The sequence below is a fragment of the Micropterus salmoides genome, unplaced genomic scaffold (assembly GCF_014851395.1).
Source record: "Micropterus salmoides isolate LMB-PRFRI ecotype aquatic unplaced genomic scaffold, ASM1485139v1 Ms_hic_scaffold_12, whole genome shotgun sequence".
NCBI lineage: Eukaryota > Metazoa > Chordata > Actinopteri > Centrarchiformes > Centrarchidae > Micropterus > Micropterus salmoides.
Genome location: NW_024040263.1, coordinates 35332172 through 35359141, shown reverse-complemented (window position 1 = coordinate 35359141; position 26970 = coordinate 35332172). Strand labels below are relative to the sequence as shown.

The following is a 26970-nucleotide window of genomic DNA, read 5'->3' as shown; positions in this document are numbered from 1 at the left end:
CCTGAGGGTACTGTGGGCTACCTGAGGGTACTGTGGCTACCTGAGGGTACTGTGGCTACCTGAGGGGACTGTGGGCTACCTGAGGGGACTGTGGGCTACCTGAGGGTACTGTGGCTACCTGAGGGGACTGTGGGCTACCTGAGGGGACTGTGGCTACCTGAGTGTACTGTGGGCTACCTGAGGGTCATGTGGGCTACCTGAGTGTCATGTGGGCTACCTGAGGGTACTGTGGCTACCTGAGGCTACCTGAGTGTACTGTGGCTACCTGAGTGTACTGTGGGCTACCTGAGTGTACTGTGGGCTACCTGAGGGTACTGTGGCTACCTGAGTGTACTGTGGGCTACCTGAGGGTACTGTGGGCTACCTGAGGGTACTGTGGCTACCTGAGGCTACCTGAGTGTACTGTGGGCTACCTGAGTGTACTGTGGGCTACCTGAGTGTACTGTGGCTACCTGAGTGTACTGTGGGCTACCTGAGTGTACTGTGGGCTACCTGAGGGTCATGTGGACTACCTGAGTGTACTGTGGGCTACCTGAGGGTACTGTGGCTACCTGAGGCTACCTGAGGGTCATGTGGACTACCTGAGGGTACTGTGGCTACCTGAGGGTCATGTGGACTACCTGAGGGTACTGTGGCTACCTGAGGGTCATGTGGACTACCTGAGTGTACTGTGGGCTACCTGAGTGTACTGTGGGCTACCTGAGTGTACTGTGGGCTACCTGAGGGTACTGTGGCTACCTGAGGGTCATGTGGACTACCTGAGTGTACTGTGGGCTACCTGAGTGTACTGTGGGCTACCTGAGTGTACTGTGGGCTACCTGAGGGTACTGTGGCTACCTGAGGGTCATGTGGACTACCTGAGTGTACTGTGGGCTACCTGAGGCTACCTGAATGTACTGTGGCTACCTGAGTGTACTGTGGGCTACCTGAGGGTACTGTGGCTACCTGAGGCTACTGTGGGCTACCTGAGGGTACTGTGGCTACCTGAGGCTACCTGAGTGTACTGTGGACTACCTGAGTGTACTGTGGGCTACCTGAGGCTACCTGAGTGTACTGTGGCTACCTGAGTGTACTGTGGGCTACCTGAGTGTACTGTGGGCTACCTGAGTGTACTGTGGGCTACCTGAATATACTGTGGCTACCTGAGGGTCATGTGGGCTACCTGAGTGTACTGTGGGCTACCTGAGTGTACTGTGGCTACCTGAGTGTACTGTGGGCTACCTGAGGGTACTGTGGCTACCTGAGGCTACTGTGGGCTACCTGAGGGTACTGTGGCTACCTGAGGCTACCTGAGTGTACTGTGGGCTACCTGAATATACTGTGGCTACCTGAGGGTCATGTGGGCTACCTGAGTGTACTGTGGGCTACCTGAGTGTACTGTGGCTACCTGAGTGTACTGTGGGCTACCTGAGGCTACCTGAGGCTACCTGAGGCTACCTGAGGCTACCTGAGGGTACTGTGGCTACCTGGGGGTACCTGAGGCTACCTGAGTGTACTGTGGCTACCTGAATATACTGTGGCTACCTGAGTGTACTGTGGCTACCTGAATATACTGTGGCTACCTGAGTGTACTGAGGCTACCTGAGGCTACCTGAGGGTACTGTGGCTACCTGAGGCTACCTGTGGCTACCTGAGTGTACTGTGGGCTACCTGAGGGTACTGTGGCTACCTGGGGGTACTGTGGGATTTTCTTAAATTTAATTTTATATTTTATTGTTTATATTTTATTATTTATATGTGACTTTGTGCTTTGGCAACATGTTAGAACTGAAACGCTAATAAAGCCTCTTGAACTGAAATTAAAAGACGGTGGGGAGAAGGAGAGGTGGGGAGAAGGAGAGGTGGGAGGGAGATCCGGGCCTGGCTCCTCCTCCCGGTCTGGTTTCTGGGCGGAGGTCTGAGTCTGAAAATCTGCGCTGAGGAAAAGTTTGTTCAGAGGAAGAAGCTCCGGATCAGCTGGTAACTTTTCTCTCTCTGCTCTTCTTCTTCGCCTCCATCATGTCCGGCGTGGCGTCCACTCTGGCCAAGAAGCGGGCCCTGGCCGCGGGATTCGGCACCAACGCCAACGCGGTTCCGTACCTGAACCAGAACTTCGCGGCTCTGCGGGCGCAGTGCCGCTCCTCCGGGAAACTCTTCTGCGACCCGACCTTCCCCGCCGCGCCCGAAGCTCTGGGCTTCAAAGAGCTGGGCCCGAACTCCTCCAAGGTCCGGGGAGTCACCTGGAAGAGGCCCACGGTAAGAACCCGGGCCTGGCTCTGGATCTGGTTCAGGATGGGTGGGTTAGTTTGGACGAGTGGGTGTGGTTGGGGGGGCGGGGAGGTGGTGGGGGTTTGTTGGCAAAATACCTGAAGCGACTCAAACTGAGCTGATCCGCCCTGACGGAAAAACACAGAGTCTCCTTATCGCTCAGATACACAGCGTGCAGGTTTACTGTACTGCACGCATGTACTGATATACTATCTGTATGTAGTACACACTGTCTTATATATACTATACACAGATACTATCTGCATCTATACTGTATTATATAAACACAGATACTATCTGTATGTAGTACACACTGTGTTATATATATACTAGACACAGATACTATGTGTTTATAGAGATGTTACGTACAGGAGCTCACAGGCCTCTTTAGTTAAATCATATATTATCTATCTTTAGGATCCGTGCTGCTGACTTTAGTAATTATGTGCTATAGTACTACAGTATTTTATGAATACTAGCAGAATGTGTGTCTGCAGTGAGTCAGCCTGTCACATAGCAGTGAGCTGAGTCACCACACTCATAAACATGGTGAATCCTGCTGAAGTGACGGGAGGAGAAGGGGAACATTAATATAAGTAGATATGAACTGAGTCATATCTCAACGACTGACAGCCTCTGGCTTCCTGCTGCCTGCGTGGTTACCGGACTGTTTATCACTGCAGTATGAAGTACTTGGTTACTACACCGTACACAGTCCTGAGCTGGCCGTCCTCATGCAGATGCGTCACTCTGAGCTTTTCTGAAGCAGGAAGCAGAGAGCAGAGGAAGAGGAGGGAGAGCCGACTGTAAGGCAGCAGATTCTGGGTCAGATGGAATCAATAAATTAATACAACTAGAACAAGGGCGTGTTGAAGGGGTGGGGACACGCAGGGGCTCAGATCAGGGCTGTGAAGAGACACTTAGCTCGCCAGACATCACCATAGGCGACATTAGGTTGTGTTTTGAAGATATATATGTATGAGTGGGGGGTCTGAGGGCCTCCCCAGGAAATGTAGATCATTAAACACATTCCCTGCATCCTGCTGAAAGTTTCTGCACCAATTTATTGTGGAAATGTTTTTATTTATGTAAAAGGAAGCAGAATTCAGGAGGCGGGTGATATTTCAACATCTATAAATCTAACAGAATGTAAGTGAGAGCAGCTCCCAGATCTGTTTCTAACAGCGTCCCTGCTGAGGCCTCGTTCCGTCTTCACCTCCTCTTCTGTCAGGTTCACAGGGAGAGAACGGAAAACTTGGCCAAAAGAAACTGTTGTTAAAGTTACTGACTGCTGTTGCATTTTAGAATCAGCAGCTTGTTTTTTTTTAGCTTAAGTTCCTTTTTTTTTGGATGATGCACATTTATTTCTTTTATATTTTAATTGCATTACATGTTTTCTTAATGTGCAAAGAAACCTTTCTATTTTCATTTGGTATTTAACTGCAAGCTGCATTTCAGAACGTTTTTTAAACAAATGATGCTTTAAAAAGTATTGAGGACATGTCCCCAGTGTCCCCAGCATCCCCTGTGTTCCTAGCATCCCCAGTGTCCCCAGCGTCCCCATTGTCCCCAGCATCCCCTGTGTCCCTAGCATCCCCAGTGTCCCCAGCGTCCCCATTGTCCCCAGCATCCCCTGTGTCCCCATTGTCCCCATTGTTCCCAGCGTCCCTAGCGTCCCCATTGTCCCCAGCGTCCCTAGCGTCCCCATTGTCCCCAGCGTCCCCATTGTCCCCAGCATCCCCTGTGTCCCCATTGTCCCCAGCGTCCCTAGCGTCCCCATTGTCCCCAGCGTCCCTAGCGTCCCCATTGTCCCCAGCGTCCTTAGCGTCCCCATTGTCCCCAGCATCCCCTGTGTCCCCAGCGTCCCCATTGTCCCCAGCGTCCCCATTGTCCCCAGCGTCCTTAGCGTCCCCATTGTCCCCAGCGTCCCTAGCTTCCCCATTGTCCCCATTGTCCCTAGCGTCCCCATTGTCCCCAGCGTCCTTAGCGTCCCCATTGTCCCCAGCATCCCCTGTGTCCCCAGCGTCCCCATTGTCCCCAGCGTCCCCATTGTCCCCAGCGTCCTTAGCGTCCCCATTGTCCCCAGCGTCCCTAGCTTCCCCATTTTCCCCATTGTCCCCAGCGTCCCTAGCGTCCCCATTGTCCCCAGCGTCCTTAGCGTCCCCATTGTCCCCAGCGTCCCCAGCGTCCCTAGCATCCCCATTGTCCCCAGCGTCCCCAGCGTAAATGACACCTATGAACTATAAACTGTAAATATGTCCAGTGCCTCTGTACATGGGGAGGGGAGGGGCGAGATGTAGAAACTGTATGATGTCTCTGATTGATAAGTGTTGAAACTAATATCTGGGTATGTAACTAAGTAGTTTAGGAGTGGAGACCGTCAGAAACAGGTATCTTCTGAACAACTGAACTTCAGAGATGTTCAGAAACACTGAAACCTGCAGGAAGTTTCAGAGATTATCTGGCAGTTTGGTCGACTTGAGGATTTAAAGTTCTGAGAGAGAGACACAAAGAGACAGAAGACACCACAACAGTCCAGTTTCTCTCTTTCCTGGTTAGAAACCGAACAAATGTCTGAGAGTCTCCTGTTTAAATCTGATCTCTCGTCCATCAGGAACTGGTCTCTAACCCCGAGTTCATCATGGGCGGAGCCACCAGGACCGACATCTGCCAGGGAGCTCTGGGTGAGTTTTCCTGACTGTCCCTGAACGCACCACAGTCCGCGCACGTTAACATTCAGCGCGTGTTCAGACAGGTAGACAGGTGAGGCAGGCCGTCAGGTGAGAGGTGTGTCTGAACGTGTCAGAGGTCAGAGGTCAGGGCCGTTACTGCGAGACGAGTTAAACCAGCTCAGTTCAGACATGATGCAGAGGAAGCAGCTGGAAATGTGACTTGTGCGCACAGTGAAGTGTAAATATAATAACACTGGTGAAGCCCGAGTGAGCTGCAGCCTGATGGTTAGCAGCTGGAATGCCAGCTAACGGGTCGGTGGCCTCACTCTGTCAGGTGACTCCAGGCGTAGTGTAAATCTTCTCTGAAGTCCTCGAGAAGGACATTATTCAACGGAGAGTTCAGTACAAACACAGTTGTCCAACAAACAAAATAAATCTAATGTCCCAGCGACAAACAAAAGACAAGAATCCAAACTGACGGCTGTGAAATGAAACTCCTATAATCCACAAAGAAGAACAAAAGGCAGCGTGAGAGCTGAAACGGGGGCAGCGCACGCTAAGACGAAAGACAATCGACCAGAAGACGAGGGCGGACATGTTAACTTAAATACAGGAGAGGATAGGTGAACACAGGTGAGACAGGACAGGTGCAAACAGGACAACCAAGGACAACACAAAGACAAGAAGTACAAGTTCAGACTCACCAGGAAGGATCATTTCAAAATAAAACACAACTTAGCCAAAGCCCAACACACAGACTGCAGCTGCCGTGACGTCCCCCGCTGAAGCCTCCAGCTGGGCATTTTGGCCGTCGCCATCTTGTTTTTTTTGGAACCAAACATATTTGGAAAGAGGGCGGAGCTAGCTAGCTTGGTTAGCAAGGTGCATCTGTATTTCACGTTAGCTGTGATATTAGCTGGGATGCTAATGCTGGCTAGTGACAAACAAACACACAAAACCTACTTCCTAAAAAATGAGCAGCCGACTCCTAATGAGCTTTTTCAGCGGCGCTGGTTAAATGATTGACAGGTCGCCATGGTAGCGACTTGTCAATGCTTCCTGGTCTCTGTTCCTCTAAATGGGACCATAATTTACTAAATGAACATCATGCTGTGTTGAAGAAGACTTGAAACTAGCGACTGAGCTCCAGTTCATAACAGAAGAAACTGGCTGCTCTTCTTGTGTAGAGCAGCTCTGATCTTCATCCACCAGCAGCAGCACGGGGCCACAAACGGCCTTTGACGGGTGGAAACCTGGAGCAGAAGGACACACGGGGGGAAAGTTAGAGTAATGATGGTGGCAATAATACAGATATCAATGAAAATGAATAATACTACTGATCATATTGATAATAATAGCAGCAGGTGTTGAGCAGGAACACGGGGGCAGCAGGAAGCCAACAACCACAGATCCAGACTCCACCGCTCCGGAGCCAGAAACACCTGCAGCTGGTGTTTTAAGGCGAGTTCACCCCGACAAACCGGAGAAAACGTACCTCAAAGCTGGTTGGACAGGGTTTAAAGGAAACACGTTGTTCAACCTGTAAACCGCAGACAGCTGGTACAGCGCCGTGGGCCCCGGGGCTCCTGACAAACACTTAAACCTTTATTTACAGACTCAGAGAGTTTTCCTGAGGGAGAAGAGGAGACGCCGTTTAAATAAACCATATCTCCATATTAATGTAAAAATCGTGTCAGACACAAGAAGGCAGAGAGCTTAATGTGAACCAGCTGAGAACCTGGATCAGCTGTAATTAGAAGGCGCTGCCATGCTGAGATCTGATTGGCTGAGCAGGAAGCAGCAGGGCAGGAAGCGGCCTGCCAGCTATTGTTAGAGGGCGAGAGACTCGAAAACCACAGAGAGAGAGAGAGAGAGAGAGAGAGAGAGAGAGATGAGCTGTCGACCAATGAGGACACACCCTGCCTCTCACACAGGCTGTGAGTCATCAGCATGTCGTGCCTACATCAAACCGCAGACCTCAGATCAGTCTGTTGTGAAACTGAAGAGGTTTCCTCTGCTGCTGCGTGATGAGTCTCCAGGCTGCTGCCTCTTCATCAAAAACAGAAACCACATTAGAAACTGAAATGTTCGAACCACTCAGCAGGGCGTGGTGTTTGCTTCGTTTTATTACCAGAGAGAGAAAAGAGGTTTCCTCCCGTCGGCCGTCTCTCTGAGCACCGAGCGTCTGAACGTGAAACCCGACGATGTTCAATCTCAAACGTGTTGAGTTGTTGTGAAGAAGAAACGCTGAGCCTGTCTGTAATAATGTTAGATTAAAGTTTTCAGGTGAGGAGCGCAGCAAAGGGAAGGAATACTCTGTTTTAAAGAGTCCTAAAGACATGGCGAGCAGGGCCGCTGTTTCCTCGCCATCATGTTTGGTAGAAGTGGTTTAACTGCTGACCTCTGACCTCAGGACACGTTCTGACTCACCTGTCTGCAGCTGGATGTTTGGGTTTGTGTGTGCAGATTCATGATGAAACCCGTGATGTCGTTGACCCCTGACCTTCCAGCCCACAGGCTCCACCTCCTGAACATGACAAATATTCATTCTCTGATTAATATCTGCTGCCGTTTGGGATTATACGCTTCCTGAACTACTCAACGACACATCGCTGACGTTAGACGGATATCTAGCGTGCTAAATATCTGGAGCCGCCGGCCGACTCCGCGTCCAGCCAATCAGAGCAGGCCGCTACTTTTTCTCCCTGAGCCCGCCTGTGCTGAACCACCCAGATTCTTAACAACTGCGTCACTTCTCTCGTGTGTTTCATGACAAAACCTGGTTTCAGACCAGACCGCGTCGTCGTCAGCTCGAGGTGTGAACGCCACAAGAAGTCTGAACTCCTGCGCAGGAGATCCCGGCTCGGATGGGGTCGATGAGGGCGGCGCACACGGGTACATGTTGGAAAGTGCAGACAACACGGCGAGGTACCCCCGCTGCAACATTTGCAATGACCGTTGGGTTAACCCCTCACCTGCAGAAAGGCTGCGCTCTCCGTCCTGAAAATCAATGTTCTCCGCCTCTCTAGGAGTCGCGGTCGGGCTGGGGTCGGTCTCCAGCGAGCGCTCGGACTCGGTGCTTTTACTTTTAGTCCGTGTGTCGCCGCGTGGTTCACAAGGTCCATCAGGTTCGACAGAATGTTGTTTTACAATTAGTTGCACGTTCCGGTGTCAAAATCCTTTCTTGTAAAATACAGCGTCACTTTTCGAACGTTTAGCTTCAGGCGTTTCAGCTCGCTGACGGTAAGCTAGCTGGTGACCTCATCACAGCGAGGCGAATACGGTAACTAGCGACCACATGCGGCAAACATGAGTTAGGGATCCAAGTGCGTTCTAATTCGGTCTAGTAGATAGTGGTCATATAGGAACCGGTTCCATACTGGCTCCGGGTTTCAGTACCCAACCCTAAGAGGACAGACTCTGTACGTGACCCCGTGGTAGCAGCATGTATCTGCGGTACCGGAGGCTGCAGTTTCAGGACGGCACTCCTGGGACCGGAACTTCATTTGTAGGGTCCTAGTTGTCCATGACACTGCAAGCTAGCTCGCAAGCTAACTTTGTTCCTCCTAAAGGTGTTTCCTGAACCTCCCCAAACAATATTTCATAGCTGCAGTTTCAGGACCCATGCGATCCTGGGACAGAAGTCCTAGGACCAGGTTAACCCTGTGTGCTAGCAGCTGTAGGGTTAAGCGGTCGACACGCATATAATCTATAACTTCGGTTTAGGCACACGCATGTGGGTCATTGGCTTCGGGTGGCTGTCAGCCAGCTAGCTGGCAGTATCACAACCACGACCCGACCTGTAACCATCACAGGGGGTGTGCCTAAACCTAAGTTATTGACTGGCCGACGTGCTGGCAGACCGGCTCCCACGTGTTGCTCTGCGTGACCATCAGCAATTCACTAGATGGCGCTGTTGGTCCCAGGATTCTGAGGGTTTAGTGTTTTCCCCCGGTCACTCTGTAAGAACACGTCCTGTAGGGGGCGGTCCTGAGTCCGTGTTGCTGAGTGTCTTCCTGTCTGTGCAGGTGACTGCTGGCTGTTGGCCGCCATCGCCTCGCTGACCCTGAATGAGTATGTTATGGCCCGAGTCGTTCCCAGCGACCAGGGCTTCGGTGACGACTACGCCGGCATCTTTCACTTCCAGGTAACACGAGCGGGTCAAAGTGCCGCCAGTCTGTAAGAACGTCTTAAAGGTCTTAAAGGTGAAAAGCAGCCAGCCACGAGCTTCAGAAGGCAGCGGCACGCACGTGCTGACCGCAAAACTCCACAAACACAAAGTACATAAACCATTATTAAGAAATACCACACACACAACAAACAAGTAGTGAACGTACGGAGGAGCGGGCTGGAGGCGTCCACGCCGCGCTCTGAAAGAGCTCAGAAAAAAGCTAAAAAACAAGCGTTCTCATTTAGCTTCACGCTTTCATCCAGTCGAAGTTAGAGAAGTAAATGATGGAAAGTGGCTTCAGCTTCACAGATGGAAAGATTCTCTCATCATAAGTTCAATATATTTTTAATATCATTAAAGCGTGAGTACTGATACACTCATGCTACACAGTAATATGTGGTAGTACAACAGGGCATGATTATTTACACATTACTGGTTGATTTAGGAAACATTGTGCGTTTCCTGAACTCTGCTTCATGTTTTTGAAATGCTTCATGGAGGATCTGAAATAGGAACTAGAGATCGAATATTATTAACTTTGAACAGCATCTGAGAGACATGAGCGTAAATAAAATATAAGTTATGTAACATATTCATGCAGAACGTTTACTTGTAGTTTTACAGTGTGGTATCAGTACTTTTACTGAAGGGTCTGAAAAACTGCAGTACTTAACATGTTGGGGGACCTGAAACCTGCTGCTGGAGCCTCCAGAGTACCTGAGTACTTCCTGCCTGTGTACCTGAGTACTTCCTGCCTGTGTACCTGAGTACTTCCTGCCTGTGTACCTGAGTACTTACTGTCTGTGTGCAGTTCTGGCAGTTCGGCGAGTGGGTGGACGTGGTGATCGACGACCGTCTGCCGGTGAGCGATGGGAAGCTGATGTTCGTGCACTCGGCGGAGGGCCGGGAGTTCTGGAGCGCCCTGCTGGAGAAGGCCTACGCCAAGTAAGAATCCAGCCTGGCGGCCTTTGGTTCACAAAGACAGCTGGAGGGGCGGGGACAGTCTGCAGGGCTGCAGGGCGTCCAACAGTAATAACAGCACAGAGTTGCTATCTGAGACACGGCGGCGGCACTGACTCTCTCTGCAGTTAGGTTCTAATTTGACTCTCCTTTGTTTGCTCTTCAAATCCGTTTCCTGAACCTGTCGGCCTCCCCAAACCTGTCGGATCAGCCGACTGCTCCTTCAGTCAGCCTTTAATCGTCGCTCGGCAGCACAGAGTGATGAGCTAAAGGTTGATTCGGCTTTGAAACTGGAGCAGTTTGCAGCCGCAGGCCAGAACTCAGTTAGCACATTAGCATTTAGCTAATCTCAGCAGAGCCGAGACAAAAGGAAGGAGGACTTTAATGTCCTGAGACCTTCAGAGCGGAGTCCTCTTCTGCATCAGTAATCTGGTGGAAGTGTTTTTATTTGTGGAAAGAGCTGCTCTCAGATCAGTTTCTCCTGAGTCCTGGTCCAGCCTCCCCTCCTCTCTGTGTCTCTGTGACCTCTTTACTGTGACTGTGGCTCCTTTTCTTCACCTCCACGACAAATGAATTGACTTTAGTTCAGCGATGAACTCCTGGACTTTAACAGCTCCTGTGTTTCAGCAGAGCAGAAATGAGATCTCGTCTCATTATAATCTCTGACATCTCAATCATCAATTTTTCAAATCTTTATTCAAAATCAGGATATTCAGCAGGGAAACAACTTCTGTCCAGCAGCTGATTCTACAGATAAATCACCAGCGAGGTCAATCAAAGAGAATCTGAACGAAGACAAAAGAAAGAAAGAAATGAATATGTTGTAAATCTCACACAGCTTTTTGTTTTAACGCGCAGATACTGCGAGAATATAACTCCTAGTACTCTGAACGTAACGCATAGTACTCTGAACGTAACGCATAGTACTCTGAACGTAACGCATAGTACTCTGAACGTAACGCATAGTACTCTGAACGTAATGCATAATACTCTGAACGTAACGCATAGTACTCTGAACGTATTATAACACATAATACTCTGAACGTAACACATAGTACTCTGAACTCTGAACGTAACACATAGTACTCTGAACTCTGAACGTAACACATAGTACTCTGAACGTAACACATAGTACTCTGAACGTAACGCATAATACTCTGAACGTAACGCATAGTACTCTGAACGTAACACATAGTACTCTGAACGTAACGCATAATACTCTGAACTCTGAACGTAACACATAGTACTCTGAACTCTGAACGTAACGCATAATACTCTGAATGTAACACATAGTACTCTGAACGTAACGCATAATACTCTGAACGTAACACATAGTACTCTGAACGTATTATAACACATAGTACTCTGAACGTATTATAACACATAGTACTCTGAACGTATTATAACACATAGTACTCTGAACGTAACGCATAGTACTCTGAACGTAACGCATAGTACTCTGAACGTAACGCATAGTACTCTGAACGTAACGCATAGTACTCTGAACGTAATGCATAATACTCTGAACGTAACGCATAGTACTCTGAACGTATTATAACACATAATACTCTGAACGTAACACATAGTACTCTGAACTCTGAACGTAACACATAGTACTCTGAACTCTGAACGTAACACATAGTACTCTGAACGTAACGCATAATACTCTGAACGTAACGCATAGTACTCTGAACGTAACACATAGTACTCTGAACGTAACGCATAATACTCTGAACTCTGAACGTAACACATAGTACTCTGAACTCTGAACGTAACGCATAATACTCTGAATGTAACACATAGTACTCTGAACGTAACGCATAATACTCTGAACGTAACACATAGTACTCTGAACGTATTATAACACATAGTACTCTGAACGTATTATAACACATAGTACTCTGAACGTATTATAACACATAGTACTCTGAACGTAACGCATAGTACTCTGAACGTAACGCATAGTACTCTGAACGTAACGCATAGTACTCTGAACATAACGCATAGTACTCTGAACATAACGCATAGTACTCTGAACGTAACGCATAATACTCTGAACGTAACACATAGTACTCTGAACGTATTATAACACATAGTACACAGAAAGTGTAGCTGACCTCCTTCAGCTTCTGCAGGTGGTACTCCGTCTCTTTGTTGGTTAAAAAACTGCCTTTTCTCCAGAGTGAACGGCTGCTATGAAGCTCTGTCTGGCGGCTCCACCACAGAGGGCTTTGAGGATTTCACCGGAGGCATCGCTGAGAACTACGACCTCCAGCGCCCCCCCGCCAACCTGTTCCAGATCATCAAGAAGGCCCTGGAGGCCGGCGCCCTGATGGGCTGCTCCATCGACGTGAGTCTGAGACCTCAAACTCTAATTGTGGAGTCGTGGAGAGACGTTTGTTTGTTGATCTGAGATGTTTTAAACCTGATGTTGGAACACAGACCAGCTAAAAGTCCAGTTTCCTGCTCCGATCACAGATCACTTCCTGCCAGAGGCCGACAGCTCAAAGATTTTTACTGACCTCTGTTAGAGAGTGAGGCCTCGTGAGACCTGGAGTCGTGGTGTTTGTTTGTTTTCACTGAGTTTTATCTGAGTTGTATCTGCTGAGCCGTCTGCTTTGGAACAGAGATTTCTGGGTAAATAAAGGTAAACACGGGAAGCTGACGTGGACGCTGTGGTGGAGGAGTGAACGCTCCTGACCCGTGAACAGAGTTCATCACAGCAACACCGGCTGGATAGAAACAGGTTTCTGATGATCCCTGTTGTTGTTTTGGTGCAGATCACTAGTGCCGCAGACTCGGAGGCCATCACCCGTCAGAAGCTGGTGAAAGGCCACGCCTACTCTCTGACCGGCGCCGTGGAGGTAACGTCACGTCCTTCAGACGGAGCGAGAGGAGACGATACGAACCGGACTGAAATGTTGTTGTGGTTTCCAGGTGAACTACCGGGGCCGGCAGGAGAAGCTGGTGAGGATGAGGAACCCCTGGGGTCAGGTGGAGTGGACCGGAGCCTGGAGCGACGGGTGGGTAACCAGCCAACCAGCCGCAGCGCTCAGACGACATAAACACGCTCAGGGAGACAATTCCAAGCTTGTTTATTAGTGTCGAAACGCCGTGTGGACTAACTGTAGGCCTGCGTTAAAGTACAGTAACATAGAGAATCAAATACAACAGCACACTTATTTATACATGTACAAGTATTCAGAGCCAAACCGGGCCCCCTTCTCTGGTCCGGTTCCTGAGCCTGTTCTGATGCGGCCTAAAGTCTGTTCTCATTCTCATTCTGGTCCTGCAGGTCGTCTGAGTGGAGCCAGGTGCAGGGAGACTGTCCACATGCCAACGCAGAGGACGGAGAGTTCTGGTAGGTCGCGCTGGTGAACGGTGGTGAGCGGTGGTGAGGTGAGGGGAGGTGAGCGGTGGTGAGGGGAGGTGAGGGGAGGTGAGGGGAGGTGAGCGGTGGTGAGGGGAGGTGAGGGGTGGTGAACGGTGGTGAGGTGAGGGGAGGTGAGTGGTGGTGAGGGGTGGTGAGGGGAGGTGAGCGGTGCTGAGGGGAGGTGAGGGGTGGTGAACAGTGGTGAACGGTGGTGAGGTGAGGGGTGGTGAACAGTGGTGAACGGTGGTGAGGTGAGGGGAGGTGAGCGGTGGTGAACGGTGGTGAGGGGTGCTGAGGGGAGGTGAGCGGTGGTGAGGGGAGGTGAACGATGGTGAGGGGAGGTGAGCGGTGGTGAGGGGAGGTGAACGATGGTGAGGGGAGGTGAACGATGGTGAGGGGAGGTGAGCGGTGGTGAGCGGTGCTGAGGGGAGGTGAACGATGGTGAGGGGAGGTGAACGATGGTGAGGGGAGGTGAGGGGAGGTGAACGATGGTGAGGGGAGGTGAGCGGTGCTGAGCGGTGCTGAGCGGTGCTGAGGGGAGGTGAACGATGGTGAGGGGAGGTGAGCGGTGGTGAGGGGAGGTGAACGATGGTGAGGGGAGGTGAGCGGTGGTGAGCGGTGCTGAGGGGAGGTGAACGATGGTGAGGGGAGGTGAACGATGGTGAGGGGAGGTGAGGGGAGGTGAACGATGGTGAGGGGAGGTGAGCGGTGCTGAGCGGTGCTGAGGGGAGGTGAACGATGGTGAGGGGAGGTGAGCGGTGGTGAGGGGAGGTGAACGATGGTGAGGGGAGGTGAACGATGGTGAGGTGAGCGGTGAGCGGTGGTGAGGGGAGGTGAACGATGGTGAGGGGAGGTGAGCGGTGGTGAGCGGTGCTGAGCGGTGCTGAGCGGTGCTGAGGGGAGGTGAGGGGAGGTGAGGGGAGGTGAGCGGTGGTGAGGGGAGGTGAACGATGGTGAGGGGAGGTGAGCGGTGGTGAGCGGTGCTGAGGGGAGGTGAACGATGGTGAGGGGAGGTGAGGGGAGGTGAACGATGGTGAGGGGAGGTGAGCGGTGCTGAGCGGTGCTGAGGGGAGGTGAACGATGGTGAGGGGAGGTGAACGATGGTGAGGGGAGGTGAACGATGGTGAGGGGAGGTGAACGATGGTGAGGTGAGCGGTGAGCGGTGGTGAGGGGAGGTGAACGATGGTGAGCGGTGGTGAGCGGTGGTGAGCGGTGCTGAGCGGTGCTGAGGGGAGGTGAGGGGAGGTGAGGGGAGGTGAGCGGTGGTGAGGGGAGGTGAGCGGTGGTGAGCAGTGCTGAGGGGAGGTGAACGATGGTGAGCGGTGCTGAGGGGAGGTGAACGATGGTGAGGGGAGGTGAGCGGTGGTGAGCGGTGCTGAGGGGAGGTGAACGATGGTGAGGGGAGGTGAGGTGAGGGGAGGTGAGCGGTGGTGATCGGTGCTGAGGGGAGGTGAACGATGGTGAGGGGAGGTGAACGATGGTGAGGGGAGGTGAGGGAAGGTGAGCGGTGGTGAGGGAAGGTGAGCGGTGGTGAGGGAAGGTGAGCGGTGGTGAGGGGTGGTGAGGTGTGGTGAGGGGAGGTGAGCGGTGGTGAGGGGAGGTGAGCGGTGGTGAACGGTGGTGAACGGTGGTGAGGGGAGGTGAGCGGTGGTGAACGGTGGTGAGGTGTGGTGAGGGGAGGTGAGCGGTGGTGAGGGAAGGTGAGCGGTGGTGAGGTGTGGTGAGGGGAGGTGAGGGGAGGTGAGCGGTGGTGAACGGTGGTGAGGGTTGGTGAGGTGAGCGGTGGTGAGCGGAGGTGAACAGTGGTGGTGTTTGCAGCTGCAGAGTGAGAGCTCCTCCTCCTGTCCCTCTCTGCAGGATGTCCTACAACGACTTCCTGCGTCACTACTCTCGTATCGAGCTGTGCACTCTGACCCCCGACACCATCGAGGACGACTCGGTCAAACACTGGAGCGTCAGCAAGTTCGACGGAACCTGGAGGAGAGGGTCCACGGCCGGAGGCTGCAGGAACCACCCCTGTGAGTACCGGAGCTGCTGCTGATCCGGGCCCCGAGGCCCCCGAGGCCCCGAGGCATGTTCAGGGTCAAAGCCAGTTAGAGCGTCGGGGTGAAGCGGTGTGTGACGCAGCTGCAGGTCTTTCAGCTGTTGTTTCCTCCGCAGACACCTTCTGGATGAACCCTCAGTTTGTGATCAGACTGGAGGAGGAGGACGACGACCCCGAGGACGGAGAGGTGGGCTGCAGCTTTGTCGTCGGGCTGATCCAGAAGAACCGCAGGAAGCTCCGCAAACAAGGAGAGGACATGCACACCGTCGGGTTCGCCATCTACGAGGTGAGGACGGGGGGGTCCGCTCTGAGATCAGTTCAAGAAGTAAGGACGCGCACACAGATTCAGTCCAACCTAACCCGTTTCTCCTCTTCTGTTCGCTGCAGGTCCCGAAACAGGTGAGCTCTGGACCCTGACCTTCAGGTCACAGGTCACACTCTTTGATTTCAGGGTTCATGTTGGAGATCTTCTGCGGAGCAGCCATGCAGAACGCTTCAGCTGTGGATACTCTTCGCTGTCTGGAGAAAGATCAGATACAGACAAAATGTGAACAGGGACGTGGAGGTAAATCTCAGACAGGTTCAGACTGAGGCCAGCAGCTGCTTAGCTTAGCTTAGCTTAGCATAAAGACTGGAAACAGCTAGCGTGTTAAAAGGCAACACTAGGGACAGGTATCGCTACTCGATACCTTCATAGGATCGACAGGAGCAGCCCGGGACGGAGTAGGATGGAAAGGCCAGTACTTCACTCGATACTTTCTGTCACCAGATCGGGTTTGTATGTTTTTGCTTGCAGCCAAACACTCAAACATCAGAGAGAAAGAACGAGCAGCTCCTCCTCCGGATGTTCCTGCACCATAAACCGTAGAAGAGGCTGCAGCGCTCAGTCCATGCTGACATGCCGGCTGCGTCTCAGGCGTTTATCTCCTTCAGCTGGCAGTTTTATTTGCTCTTCTCTTCGCGTGTCTCTGGTCGATCGCTGCGTTCCGTCACATCAGCTAAAGCGATCAGCTGATTTTCCTGACGCCGCTGCTTTGATCAGCTGGAGCTGCAGATTCTCTCTCCTCTGTGAGGGTTTAGTGTAGTTTAGTGTTTTTGGAGGTTTGACTCGGTTAATCTCTCGCTTCAGTTTCTTGATCGTTGTTTACTTTCAACACACGGATCAAAAATGAACTTATCTGGTCACTAAACTGTTTCACTCCTCCTCTCGTTCAGATATATAAGCTCCCAGCTGCAGTCTCTGCCCGTAAAACACTGCCTGACAGTTTCCAAAACTTTTAATATTTAAAACAAGAATAAAACAGATCAGCAGCCAATCAGCTACTGCGGCTTCAACAGGTGGCGTTTTCTGCCGGTGTCACTTTAAGGGTACTGGTTTTGGTGCTGATACTGGTAAACGATACCCAACCCTAGGTGACCCAGTCCAGCTCCTCTGAAGCTCCCTGATCAACTCGTTACATCAGCTTTGTCAGTTTGGGTTCAGATTAAACTCTCAGCGCTCAGATGTCAGAGGGTCCTTGAAAGCACCATCAGAGAGAGATTCACTGCTGCTCCTGAATGTAACGTGGACCAAATGTTTGCTATACCTGTAAGTGAGGACTGCTGGATGATTTGGAACTGATCAGCAGGGTCCAGGTCTTTGATAGACCGGGTCCCTTTTCTAGTCCTGTAACCCGGCGCTTCAGGTGGAGCTGTAAAGGTACCCGCTGCACCACCTGCCCAGGTGTCACAATGTGAGTTTCCCCCCTCAGTTCCAGGGCCAGAGGGAGGTGCACCTGGATAAGAACTTCTTCCTGACCCACGCTCAGACGGCAAGGTCAGAAACCTTCATCAACCTGCGCGAGGTCTGCTCCCGCTTCAAGCTGCCGCCCGGAGAGTACCTGATCGTCCCCTCCACCTTCGAACCGCACCTCAACGGAGACTTCTGCATCCGGGTGTTCTCCGAGAAGCAGACGGAGACCCAGTAAGATCCGCATACTGCTGCTCTGTTATTCAGGCTCTGCTGTAGCCACGCTGCAGGTCTCTGGGCAGGGAGGGCTGACCCTGTCCAGGGTTCAGTCTTGGTCCCTGTTCAGGTCCACAGCCTGTACAAAAGCCTCTCTGTGGTGTGTCTGAATGGAGGTTTTGAGAGTCTGAGTCTGGTTTTTCTGTTAGTGTTTACTGTGGGGGGGGCAGAGCGCTCACAGTGAGCGAGTGTTAGACTGATGATGATGATGTGACGAAGCTTCCAGACGTTTCTAACAGCTCTCTGTCCTGTCAGACCCTGTGACGACCCGGTCAACGCAGACCTGCAGGATGTAAGTACACCTTCATGTAGGTTTGTACAGTTCGGGGCTACGGCTCGGGGGGGGGAAGCATTACCTGATCTGGTCTCTGAGGCTCCTCCTCCCGTCCTTGTATTTGAGACTTTAGCGTATTATTACTACAGTATTCAGCCAATAAAGGCTCAGGACGCTATTATCTGTAACCGCCAGCCGGGTACGAAGTATTCAGATCCTTTACTTCAGTAAAAGTACTGATACCACGCTGCAAAATACTCTGTTAAAAGTAAAAGTCCTGCATTTAAAATGTTACTGAAGTAAAAGTCTGAGTATAGGAAAAGTAAAAGTATTATTTTAGATTCTTCTTCCTCCTCATTACTGCGCAGCATGGCTGCTGATTATTTCCTCGGTCCGCTGGTCGTTCGGTTTGTAAAGATTCTGCTGTCACAGTTTCCCAGAGCCCAAAGAGACACCTTCAGAAGCAGCAGTCCAGAGCTCGTCATGGTTATTACAGCAGGTCTTCATGAGAGAGGCTGAAACATGAAAAGTTTCATTTTAACCAAACGTATTTTATGAACTCTTCATGTGTAAAAATCTGACTTGGTAACTGAAGCTGTCAGATAAACGGAGTGAAGTGAAAATATCTGCCTCTGAGATGTGGTGCAAACAAAACACTCAAGTGAAGTATCTTTAATTTGTGGGGGAGCAGCTGACTCGTTTCAGTCAGTGTTGGTGAATAAAGTTTAACGTGTGTTCAGGAGCTGGTGTCTGATGCGGAGGTGGACTCAGGATTCAGAGGCCTCTTCACTAAACTCGCAGGAGAGGTAATCTTCTCTGTTCATCTCTCTGAAACTGAAATGCAGCTCTAAAGCTTCATTAAACCTGAGAACATCTCACTACGCAGCAGCCAGGCGTGACGTGTTTCCTCTTGTGTTTCAGGACGGGGAGATCTCCGCCACGGAGCTCAGGTCCATCATGAACAAGATCGTCTCCAAGCGTAAGTTGAGTCGCAGCTACAACACTTCACCTGTTCAGCTTCACCTGTTCAGCTTCAGTTTCAACTTCCTGTCTCTTCTTCACAGGAACTGACATCAAAACTGACGGCTTCAGCATGGAAACCTGCAGGGTCATGGTCAACCTGATGGACGCATCCTTTAACCCGCTCTGTGATTAGACACCAGGCAGTTCATGCTAACGTTAGCTTGTGAGCTAAGACACGTGAAATTGGTCATCAGTTTAAAAATATTTGTTGACTCGTCGCTGACCTGATTAAGAAGAAGAGGAGTTTTCAGTACAGCAGTTAGCTGTGTTAGCTTGTTAGCTGTGTTAGCTTCATTAGCTTTGTTAGCTCGTTAGCTGTGTTAGCTTCATTAGCTCGTTAGCATTGTTAGCTCGTTAGCATTGTTAGCTCGTTAGCATTGTTAGCTCGTTAGCTTTGACTGAGTTCATGTCGATTCTGTCGTGGTCATAAAATAAATATCTTACCTGCAGCGCGACGTTTCCTCTCAGAGCTCCTACAGCAGACTAAAAACCCTCCGTGATCCTTAACCCTCCATCAGGACAGCGGGAACGGGAAGCTCGGCCTCGGAGAGTTCGCCACGCTGTGGAAGAAGGTGCAAAGATATCTGGTAAGACCTTCGTGACCTTTGACCTTTTTAAAATCCAAACGTGTGAATTTACCCGTCAGAGGTCACCAGCAGCCGTCTGTCTTTTCATGCAGTCCATCTATAAGAACAATGACTGCGATAACTCGGGGACGATGAGCACGCCAGAGATGAGAATCGCCTTGAAAGACGCAGGTCAGTTTTTATTTCTTCTTCTTCTACTGCAGCAGCAGCGAACACGCTGACGCATCACTGCTGCAGCGGCAGGAAGGAAATACATGTTATTTAATATTTAGATGTTTCTGCAGACGACAGAGTGTGAACACAAACACAGATCCCTGTTCAGGAAACTGGAGCAGAAGTCATTTCCTGGTATTCAGCCCTTTTTCCTTTTCTTGTGTCCAAAATTCACTTTCACACAGAAACATTGAAGACAGAAGTTGTTTTGCTCTCACTAAAATCATCTCTTTCTTTAATGTGGTTTGGTTCAGAGGCCTCGGGCTGACGGAGCTGCAGCAGCATCACAGCACGTGGTTTTATTTCTGGACGATGTTGAACATTCAAAGAACAGATTTTTCACAGTTCACACTTTTGCTCACTGCAACAAAGAGCTGCTCTGGTGTCTCATAACTACAGCTTGGACGTTGACATGAACAAAGTCGGTTGATCAGACAAACACTGCATCAGACGTTCAGTACGACTCTTTAAGACTTGAAGACGTTCATCGTGTTGTTTAGAGACTTTACTTTTCGACTTTCAGAATGGTGGCATGTTTTTGATTCAAGTTAAATGTCAATGACTATTTGTATTTATATTCAGTCAAACTGTCCCTTACAGAGTAGCTGGATCAGCTGTTAGCGGCTCCTGTTAGCAGTTAGCATGGCTGTCCACATTACTGTGATACTGAAGTTAAAACATGAAGATTCTGGGGCAGGTTCTGCAGTTAGCGAGCATCTGAATGATTCGGTTTGTGGTTGATGTCGGTGAGTTCAGGTCCCTGAAGAGACTGTGAAGACGTTTTTTCCTGTAATCAGCAGATGTCTGAGGTTCCATCTTGTTTATTTGCTCTTTGATCAGATCTCTCTGAACGTCCACGTTTTTCTCAGGAACACATTTTCTTTATCTAATCATATTAGATTATATTCCAGAGAACTGGTTTGTTTTTTAAAGCTGACAGGGTCATCACACTTGGAACTTTCAGAATAAGATGTAATTCCTGTTTAGGCTCTTCACTAACATGTCTTTACTTCTTCTTCTTCTTCTTCCTCTGCTGTTTTCTGTTTCTCTGCTGCTGTCTGGACTCTTCACACTTTACTGCCACTAGGCTGATGGTGATGGTACGTTACACGATAGCTTTTGTTAAAAACCTGCTAATCAGCCTTCTCTTTGTAGAACCATGTGACCTGCAGACCCGAACAGACCTACGATGCAGTCTGCAAGGCTTAGCTAGCTTCTAACTTAAGACAACAACACAGCTAGCAGGTTACAGCTGTGACAACATATGATCAATACTTACACTTTATTAATCTTGTAGCAGTTCAGTTTCCAGTGTCGGCTTACTGCACTGAACAACATCTGGGGCACTGAGCTGTCACTCAAACACTGGCTAGCCAATGGGGATGCACCCCTGAAAAACCCGCCTAAAAGAGACGTTTGTGTCAGAACAGCAAACAAAAAGTCAGGCAGCGCTAATGAGAGAGAGCAGGCAGCGCTAATGAGAGAGAGCAGGCAGCGCTAATGAGAGAGAGAGAGCAGGCAGCGCTAACGAGAGAGCGCAGGCAGCGCTAACGAGAGAGCGCAGGCAGCGCTAATGAGAGAGAGCAGGCAGCGCTAATGAGAGAGAGCAGGCAGCGCTAATGAGAGAGAGAGAGCAGGCAGCGCTAACGAGAGAGCGCAGGCAGCGCTAACGAGAGAGCGCAGGCAGCGCTAACGAGAGTGCAGGCAGCGCTAACGAGAGAGAGCAGGCAGCGCTAACGAGAGAGAGCGAGCAGGCAGCGCTGACGAGAGAGAGCAGGCAGCGCTGACGAGAGAGAGCAGGCAGCGCTGACGAGAGAGAGAGAGCAGGCAGCGCTGACGAGAGAGAGAGAGCAGGCAGCGCTGACGAGAGAGAGAGAGCAGGCAGCGCTGACGAGAGAGAGAGAGCAGGCAGCGCTGACGAGAGAGAGAGAGCAGGCAGCGCTGACGAGAGAGAGAGAGCAGGCAGCGCTAATGAGAGACAGAGAGCAGGCAGCGCTGACGAGAGACAGAGAGCAGGCAGCGCTGACGAGAGAGAGAGCAGGCAGCGCTGACGAGAGAGAGAGCAGGCAGCGCTGACGAGAGAGAGCAGGCAGCGCTGACGAGAGAGAGAGCAGGCAGCGCTAATGAGAGAGAGAGCAGGCAGCGCTGACGAGAGAGAGAGAGCAGGCAGCGCTGACGAGAGAGAGAGAGCAGGCAGCGCTGACGAGAGAGAGAGAGCAGGCAGCGCTGACGAGAGAGAGAGAGCAGGCAGCGCTGACGAGAGAGAGAGCAGGCAGCGCTGACGAGAGAGAGAGCAGGCAGCGCTGACGAGAGAGAGAGAGCAGGCAGCGCTGACGAGAGAGAGAGCAGGCAGCGCTAATGAGAGACAGAGAGCAGGCAGCGCTAATGAGAGACAGAGAGCAGGCAGCGCTAATGAGAGACAGAGAGCAGGCAGCGCTGACGAGAGAGAGAGCAGGCAGCGCTGACGAGAGAGAGAGCAGGCAGCGCTGACGAGAGAGAGAGCAGGCAGCGCTGACGAGAGAGAGAGCAGGCAGCGCTAATGAGAGAGAGAGCAGGCAGCGCTAATGAGAGAGAGAGAGCAGGCAGCGCTGACGAGAGAGCAGGCAGCGCTGACGAGAGAGCAGGCAGCGCTGACGAGAGAGAGAGCAGGCAGCGCTGACGAGAGAGAGAGCAGGCAGCGCTAACGAGAGAGCAGGCAGCGCTAACGAGAGAGCAGGCAGCGCTAACAAGAGAGCAGGCAGCGCTAACAAGAGAGCAGGCAGCGCTGACGAGAGAGAGAGAGCAGGCAGCGCTGACGAGAGAGAGCAGGCAGCGCTGACGAGAGAGAGCAGGCAGCGCTAATGAGAGAGAGCAGGCAGCGCTAACGAGAGAGAGAGAGCAAGCAGCGCTAACGAGAGAGAGAGAGCAAGCAGCGCTAACGAGAGAGCAGGCAGCGCTGACGAGAGAGAGAGAGCAGGCAGCGCTGACGAGAGAGAGAGAGCAGGCAGCGCTGACGAGAGAGCGAGAGCAGGCAGCGCTGACGAGAGAGAGCAGGCAGCGCTGACGAGAGAGAGAGAGCAAGCAGCGCTAACGAGAGAGAGAGAGCAAGCAGCGCTAACGAGAGAGCAGGCAGCGCTAATGAGAGAGAGAGAGCAGGCAGCGCTAATGAGAGAGAGAGAGCAGGCAGCGCTAATGAGAGAGAGAGAGCAGGCAGCGCTAATGAGAGAGCAGGCAGCGCTGACGAGAGAGAGAGCAGGCAGCGCTGACGAGAGAGAGAGCAGGCAGCGCTAATGAGAGAGAGAGAGCAGGCAGCGCTAATGAGAGAGCAGGCAGCGCTGACGAGAGAGAGAGAGCAGGCAGCGCTAATGAGAGAGCAGGCAGCGCTGACGAGAGAGAGAGCAGGCAGCGCTAATGAGAGAGAGAGAGCAGGCAGCGCTAATGAGAGAGAGAGAGCAGGCAGCGCTGACGAGAGAGAGAAAGCAGGCAGCGCTGACGAGAGAGAGAGAGCAGGCAGCGCTAATGAGAGAGCAGGCAGCGCTGACGAGAGAGAGAGAGCAGGCAGCGCTAATGAGAGAGAGAGAGCAGGCAGCGCTAATGAGAGAGAGAGAGCAGGCAGCGCTGACGAGAGAGAGCAGGCAGCGCTGACGAGAGAGAGAGAGCAGGCAGCGCTAATGAGAGAGAGCAGGCAGCGCTAATGAGAGAGAGAGAGCAGGCAGCGCTAATGAGAGAGCAGGCAGCGCTGACGAGAGAGAGAGAGCAGGCAGCGCTAATGAGAGAGAGAGCAGGCAGCGCTAATGAGAGAGAGAGCAGGCAGCGCTAATGAGAGAGCAGGCAGCGCTGACGAGAGAGAGAGAGCAGGCAGCGCTGACGAGAGAGAGAGAGAGCAGGCAGCGCTAACGAGAGAGAGAGAGCAGGCAGCGCTGACGAGAGAGAGAGAGCAGGCAGCGCTGACGAGAGAGAGAGAGCAGGCAGCGCTAACGAGAGAGAGAGAGCAGGCAGCGCTAACGAGAGAGAGCAGGCAGCGCTAACGAGAGAGAGCAGGCAGCGCTAACGAGAGAGAGAGAGCAGGCAGCTCCTGTCAGTCATCGTATCATAACCGCTCCAAAATAACAGAATAAGACGCTCAGGAAAGACAGAACATTTGCTTCTTAACGCTTTTCATACTACATGTCTGTTTTGATCTAATCCAGCTCAGAGCGCCGGTGAGGTGCTGGTGTTGATGTTAGCGTGGTGATGCTGTGTTCTGACTCCTCCTCTCGTCCTCCTCCAGGCTTCACTCTCAACAACACCATCTACCAGCTGCTGGTGGCTCGATACTCCGACCCAGACATGACCATCGACTTCGACAACTTCGTGGGCTGCCTGATGAGGCTGGAGATGATGTTCAGTGAGTCCTGCGCACACCGATGGCTAACTACGGAGCAGGATTAGGGCCAAAATGGGTTTGAGTTCTGAGTTTAAAGTCACAACTCAAATCCGAATCCTCTGCCGTAGCTACACGTGTTGAGGAAACTGATTATAATTTGCAGCCTAAAAGAGTTCTGAGCGGTGGATGAAGTCGGTTTTGCTCTCGATTGTAACGACAAAGAGTTTTTAATTCTATGCCGCTATGATTCACACCCTTCTTCTCCATAGCAACAGCGGCTGAGGCTCATGGTTATTGTAATATTTGGACCGGTCCGCTAAAATGACAAAATCTGATTGGTCTGATTTATTACCTCACAGTTCACATTATAGTGTGACATCAGACTGTCCACGGCCTGAAAGAATAACGCACACAGCACGCTGTCATGTGTCAGGAAACACGGAGCCACAGAGGTTTGCTCCTGTTCGCTCAGACTGCTAACGCTCCCGTATCTCATCTCCCTCTCCTGGTTTATGACAAATGGTCACAACTTTCCGTCCTTTTCATCACATTCATTACAGTTTCTGGTTCTGTACAACAGCTCATTGTTTCACCATTTAGCGTTGAATTGTGACGACGGCGCTCTGTAGTGACGTCAGAGTCACATGCACTCAGATCTGACGTGCAGACTGCGGTCGCATTTCAAACAATCAGACCTGGATCTGATCTGGACCACAAATGAAAGGGCCTCATGTCCAAACTGGAAAAGATCCGAGTCCATGTGACCTGTTCACACTGTTAGAGACCTGGATCCAGACCTGGATCACATGTGAGCAGAAAAATCTGATTTGGGTCCCTGTGGCTGCAGTCTGAACGCTCGAACTGGAGGTCAGAACATAAAACCTGTATGATGGCAGTAAGTGAAGAAGAACTAGGCTAGCAAGGAAACGTCTGTGTGTAAACTTTACAGAATTTAGTATATGATCTAAAGAAAATGTGGTTTGCAAATGTTTTATGAGGAAAGAAATATGGTGTGGTGTTAAATATTCACTCTCAGTAAGAAACACTGGACAGAAACTCCAGCTGGGCTTCATGCAGCTGGGTCTCTGTGGTAGATAAAAATCTAACCCTTTAGGACTGGAGGACTTTCTAGATGCTGGTCACACCAGCATCTAGAAAGTGAGCTAACGTAGCTGCTAAATGTGCTGACGTGTGATTCGTCTTCCTCCTCAGGGATGTTCAAGAAGCTCGACGTTGACAACAACGGTTCCGTCGAGCTCAACTTCAACCAGGTGAGAACAAAACACACGTTTAACACATTCAGAGTCTGCAGGACCAGAACCGGTCCATACAGTGAGTTTCTCTCTCCTTCCTGCAGTGGTTAAACTTCTCCATGATCTGAGCCGCCGCTCCGTGTCCGCCCAGAGCTTCAGTGTTACTGACGGACGCCATTTTCCTGTTGACATCTTCCTGTCGATCTTAATGTTTTATATGAGTTTTACTTTCTACACTACTAACTGAAAGACTCGATGTAAAGTCAATAAATATATCCACAAATCCTTTAACGTCCCGATGTGTTCTGTCATTCTGTCATAACTCATATTTAAAGGGTGGTTTCAACTCTGTGGAGACAGTGAGCGGTCCAGGACACGGTTAGCCTAGCTTAGCACAAAGACTGGAAGCAGAGGGAAACTGCTAGCGCTATTAAAATAAAAAAAATTACTAAAAGAAAATGTGGTATTTTAGTACTTTTCCAGCATCGGTAACAACACGGTCAGATCTTAGTAAACAATGGTGGCAAGTTATGCTAACATTAGCTAACAAGCTGATGTTAATTTTAGAGTAACCATGAACATCCTGACTGTTCAAACTAGGCTGTTTTAATTAATTCCCTGAACCCCCAATCCAAAGAGGCTGGATGCTAACTAGCTAACGTTTCGTAGCTAGAGAACTAACATTACAAAGCTGTCATGTTAGCTTGCTAGCTAGTAAGCAACTAGAGGAATATTACAGGAACTGTCCAACATAAAGTGAATCTTTTCCAGAGTCAGATGTTTCAGATATCAGCTTCATCTGTGTTCAGTATACTGATACATCCATGATTAGCCTAGCTTAGCACAAAGACTGGAAGCAGAGAAACCAGCCTGCTCTGTCAAAAACACGCCGCGGTGGAGACAGTGAAGCTAACACCGGGTTACTGGAGCTGACGACAGCTACGCTCGTTACTGTGAGTACGTGCAGTAAAACCAAAGAAAACGAGGTAATCTTTGAATTAAAATGAGAAATTGTGGATGTGCTTCCTTTCTTACCTCCTTCAGTGTAGAGTACACTGGACCATCCTAAAGGAAAGGAGGTAACGCCGTCCCACAATTCCTTGCAGCAGCATCACATTACATCCATTTAGCTGGCGCTTCTATCCAAAGCGACTTACAGCTGCTCTACATGTCAGAGGTCGCACTCCTCTGGAGCAACGAGGGGTTAAGAGTCTTGCTCAGGGACACATTGGTGGATGTGTCACAGTGGGGGATTGAACCCGGAGACAGGTGTCTTATCCACTGCACCATCACCTCCCCAGCAGCAACATCCTTCAATCTGTCAATTTTGAGGAGTTCAGTAGTTATTTTGCAGCTTTTATTACCAGACTTTTATAAAATGTACACAATACTATATAAATAAATAGACCGGTAAACATTATTATTATTTTATTTTATTTTACAACAAGTCCGTAGATTGAGTCAATTTCATCTTTGTTAGTAAAAGTTTGACTGATCTTTTCTCAGAGCACAATGTTGGCTCATTCATATATCAGATATATCTGTAAGAGATCAGTGCTGAGTGTGTTTCTGATGTGTTACTAATCTTTAACAGCCGTTTTCTCAAAATGTCCTGTTTCCTTCAGATCAGATCATAGAACAAACTGATTAGTTTCTTTTTAAATATCTCTTATCATTCTCCTTTTATGTGTTTATCTGTAAACATGTGGAAAATAAAGGTAAATTCTGAATAAATCCATGAAAAATTATTTTGATAAACCATTCAGTAAATGTCTGTTTGGTTTTTTTATCACAATGAAACAA

The 26970-nt window shown here is 50.5% G+C and overlaps 1 protein-coding gene across 1 annotated transcript; it reads left to right on the top strand.

The window, feature by feature from the left end:
• Positions 1 to 1906: 1906 nt before the first annotated feature.
• Positions 1907 to 25462, top strand: LOC119899882 (calpain-2 catalytic subunit-like). The gene is made up of 21 exons (XM_038714700.1): positions 1907 to 2235; positions 4862 to 4931; positions 8948 to 9066; positions 9902 to 10035; positions 12232 to 12400; positions 12831 to 12914; positions 12988 to 13073; positions 13346 to 13411; positions 15281 to 15441; positions 15584 to 15753; positions 15855 to 15866; positions 17219 to 17430; positions 17728 to 17764; positions 18487 to 18552; positions 18668 to 18725; positions 18811 to 18875; positions 19288 to 19356; positions 19449 to 19527; positions 23819 to 23935; positions 25127 to 25185; positions 25272 to 25462. Exons 1-21 carry the CDS (start codon positions 1999 to 2001, stop codon positions 25293 to 25295), a joined length of 2094 nt encoding a protein of 697 aa, XP_038570628.1. The 5' UTR covers positions 1907 to 1998; the 3' UTR covers positions 25296 to 25462.
• The last annotated feature ends 1508 nt before the right edge of the window (positions 25463 to 26970 follow it).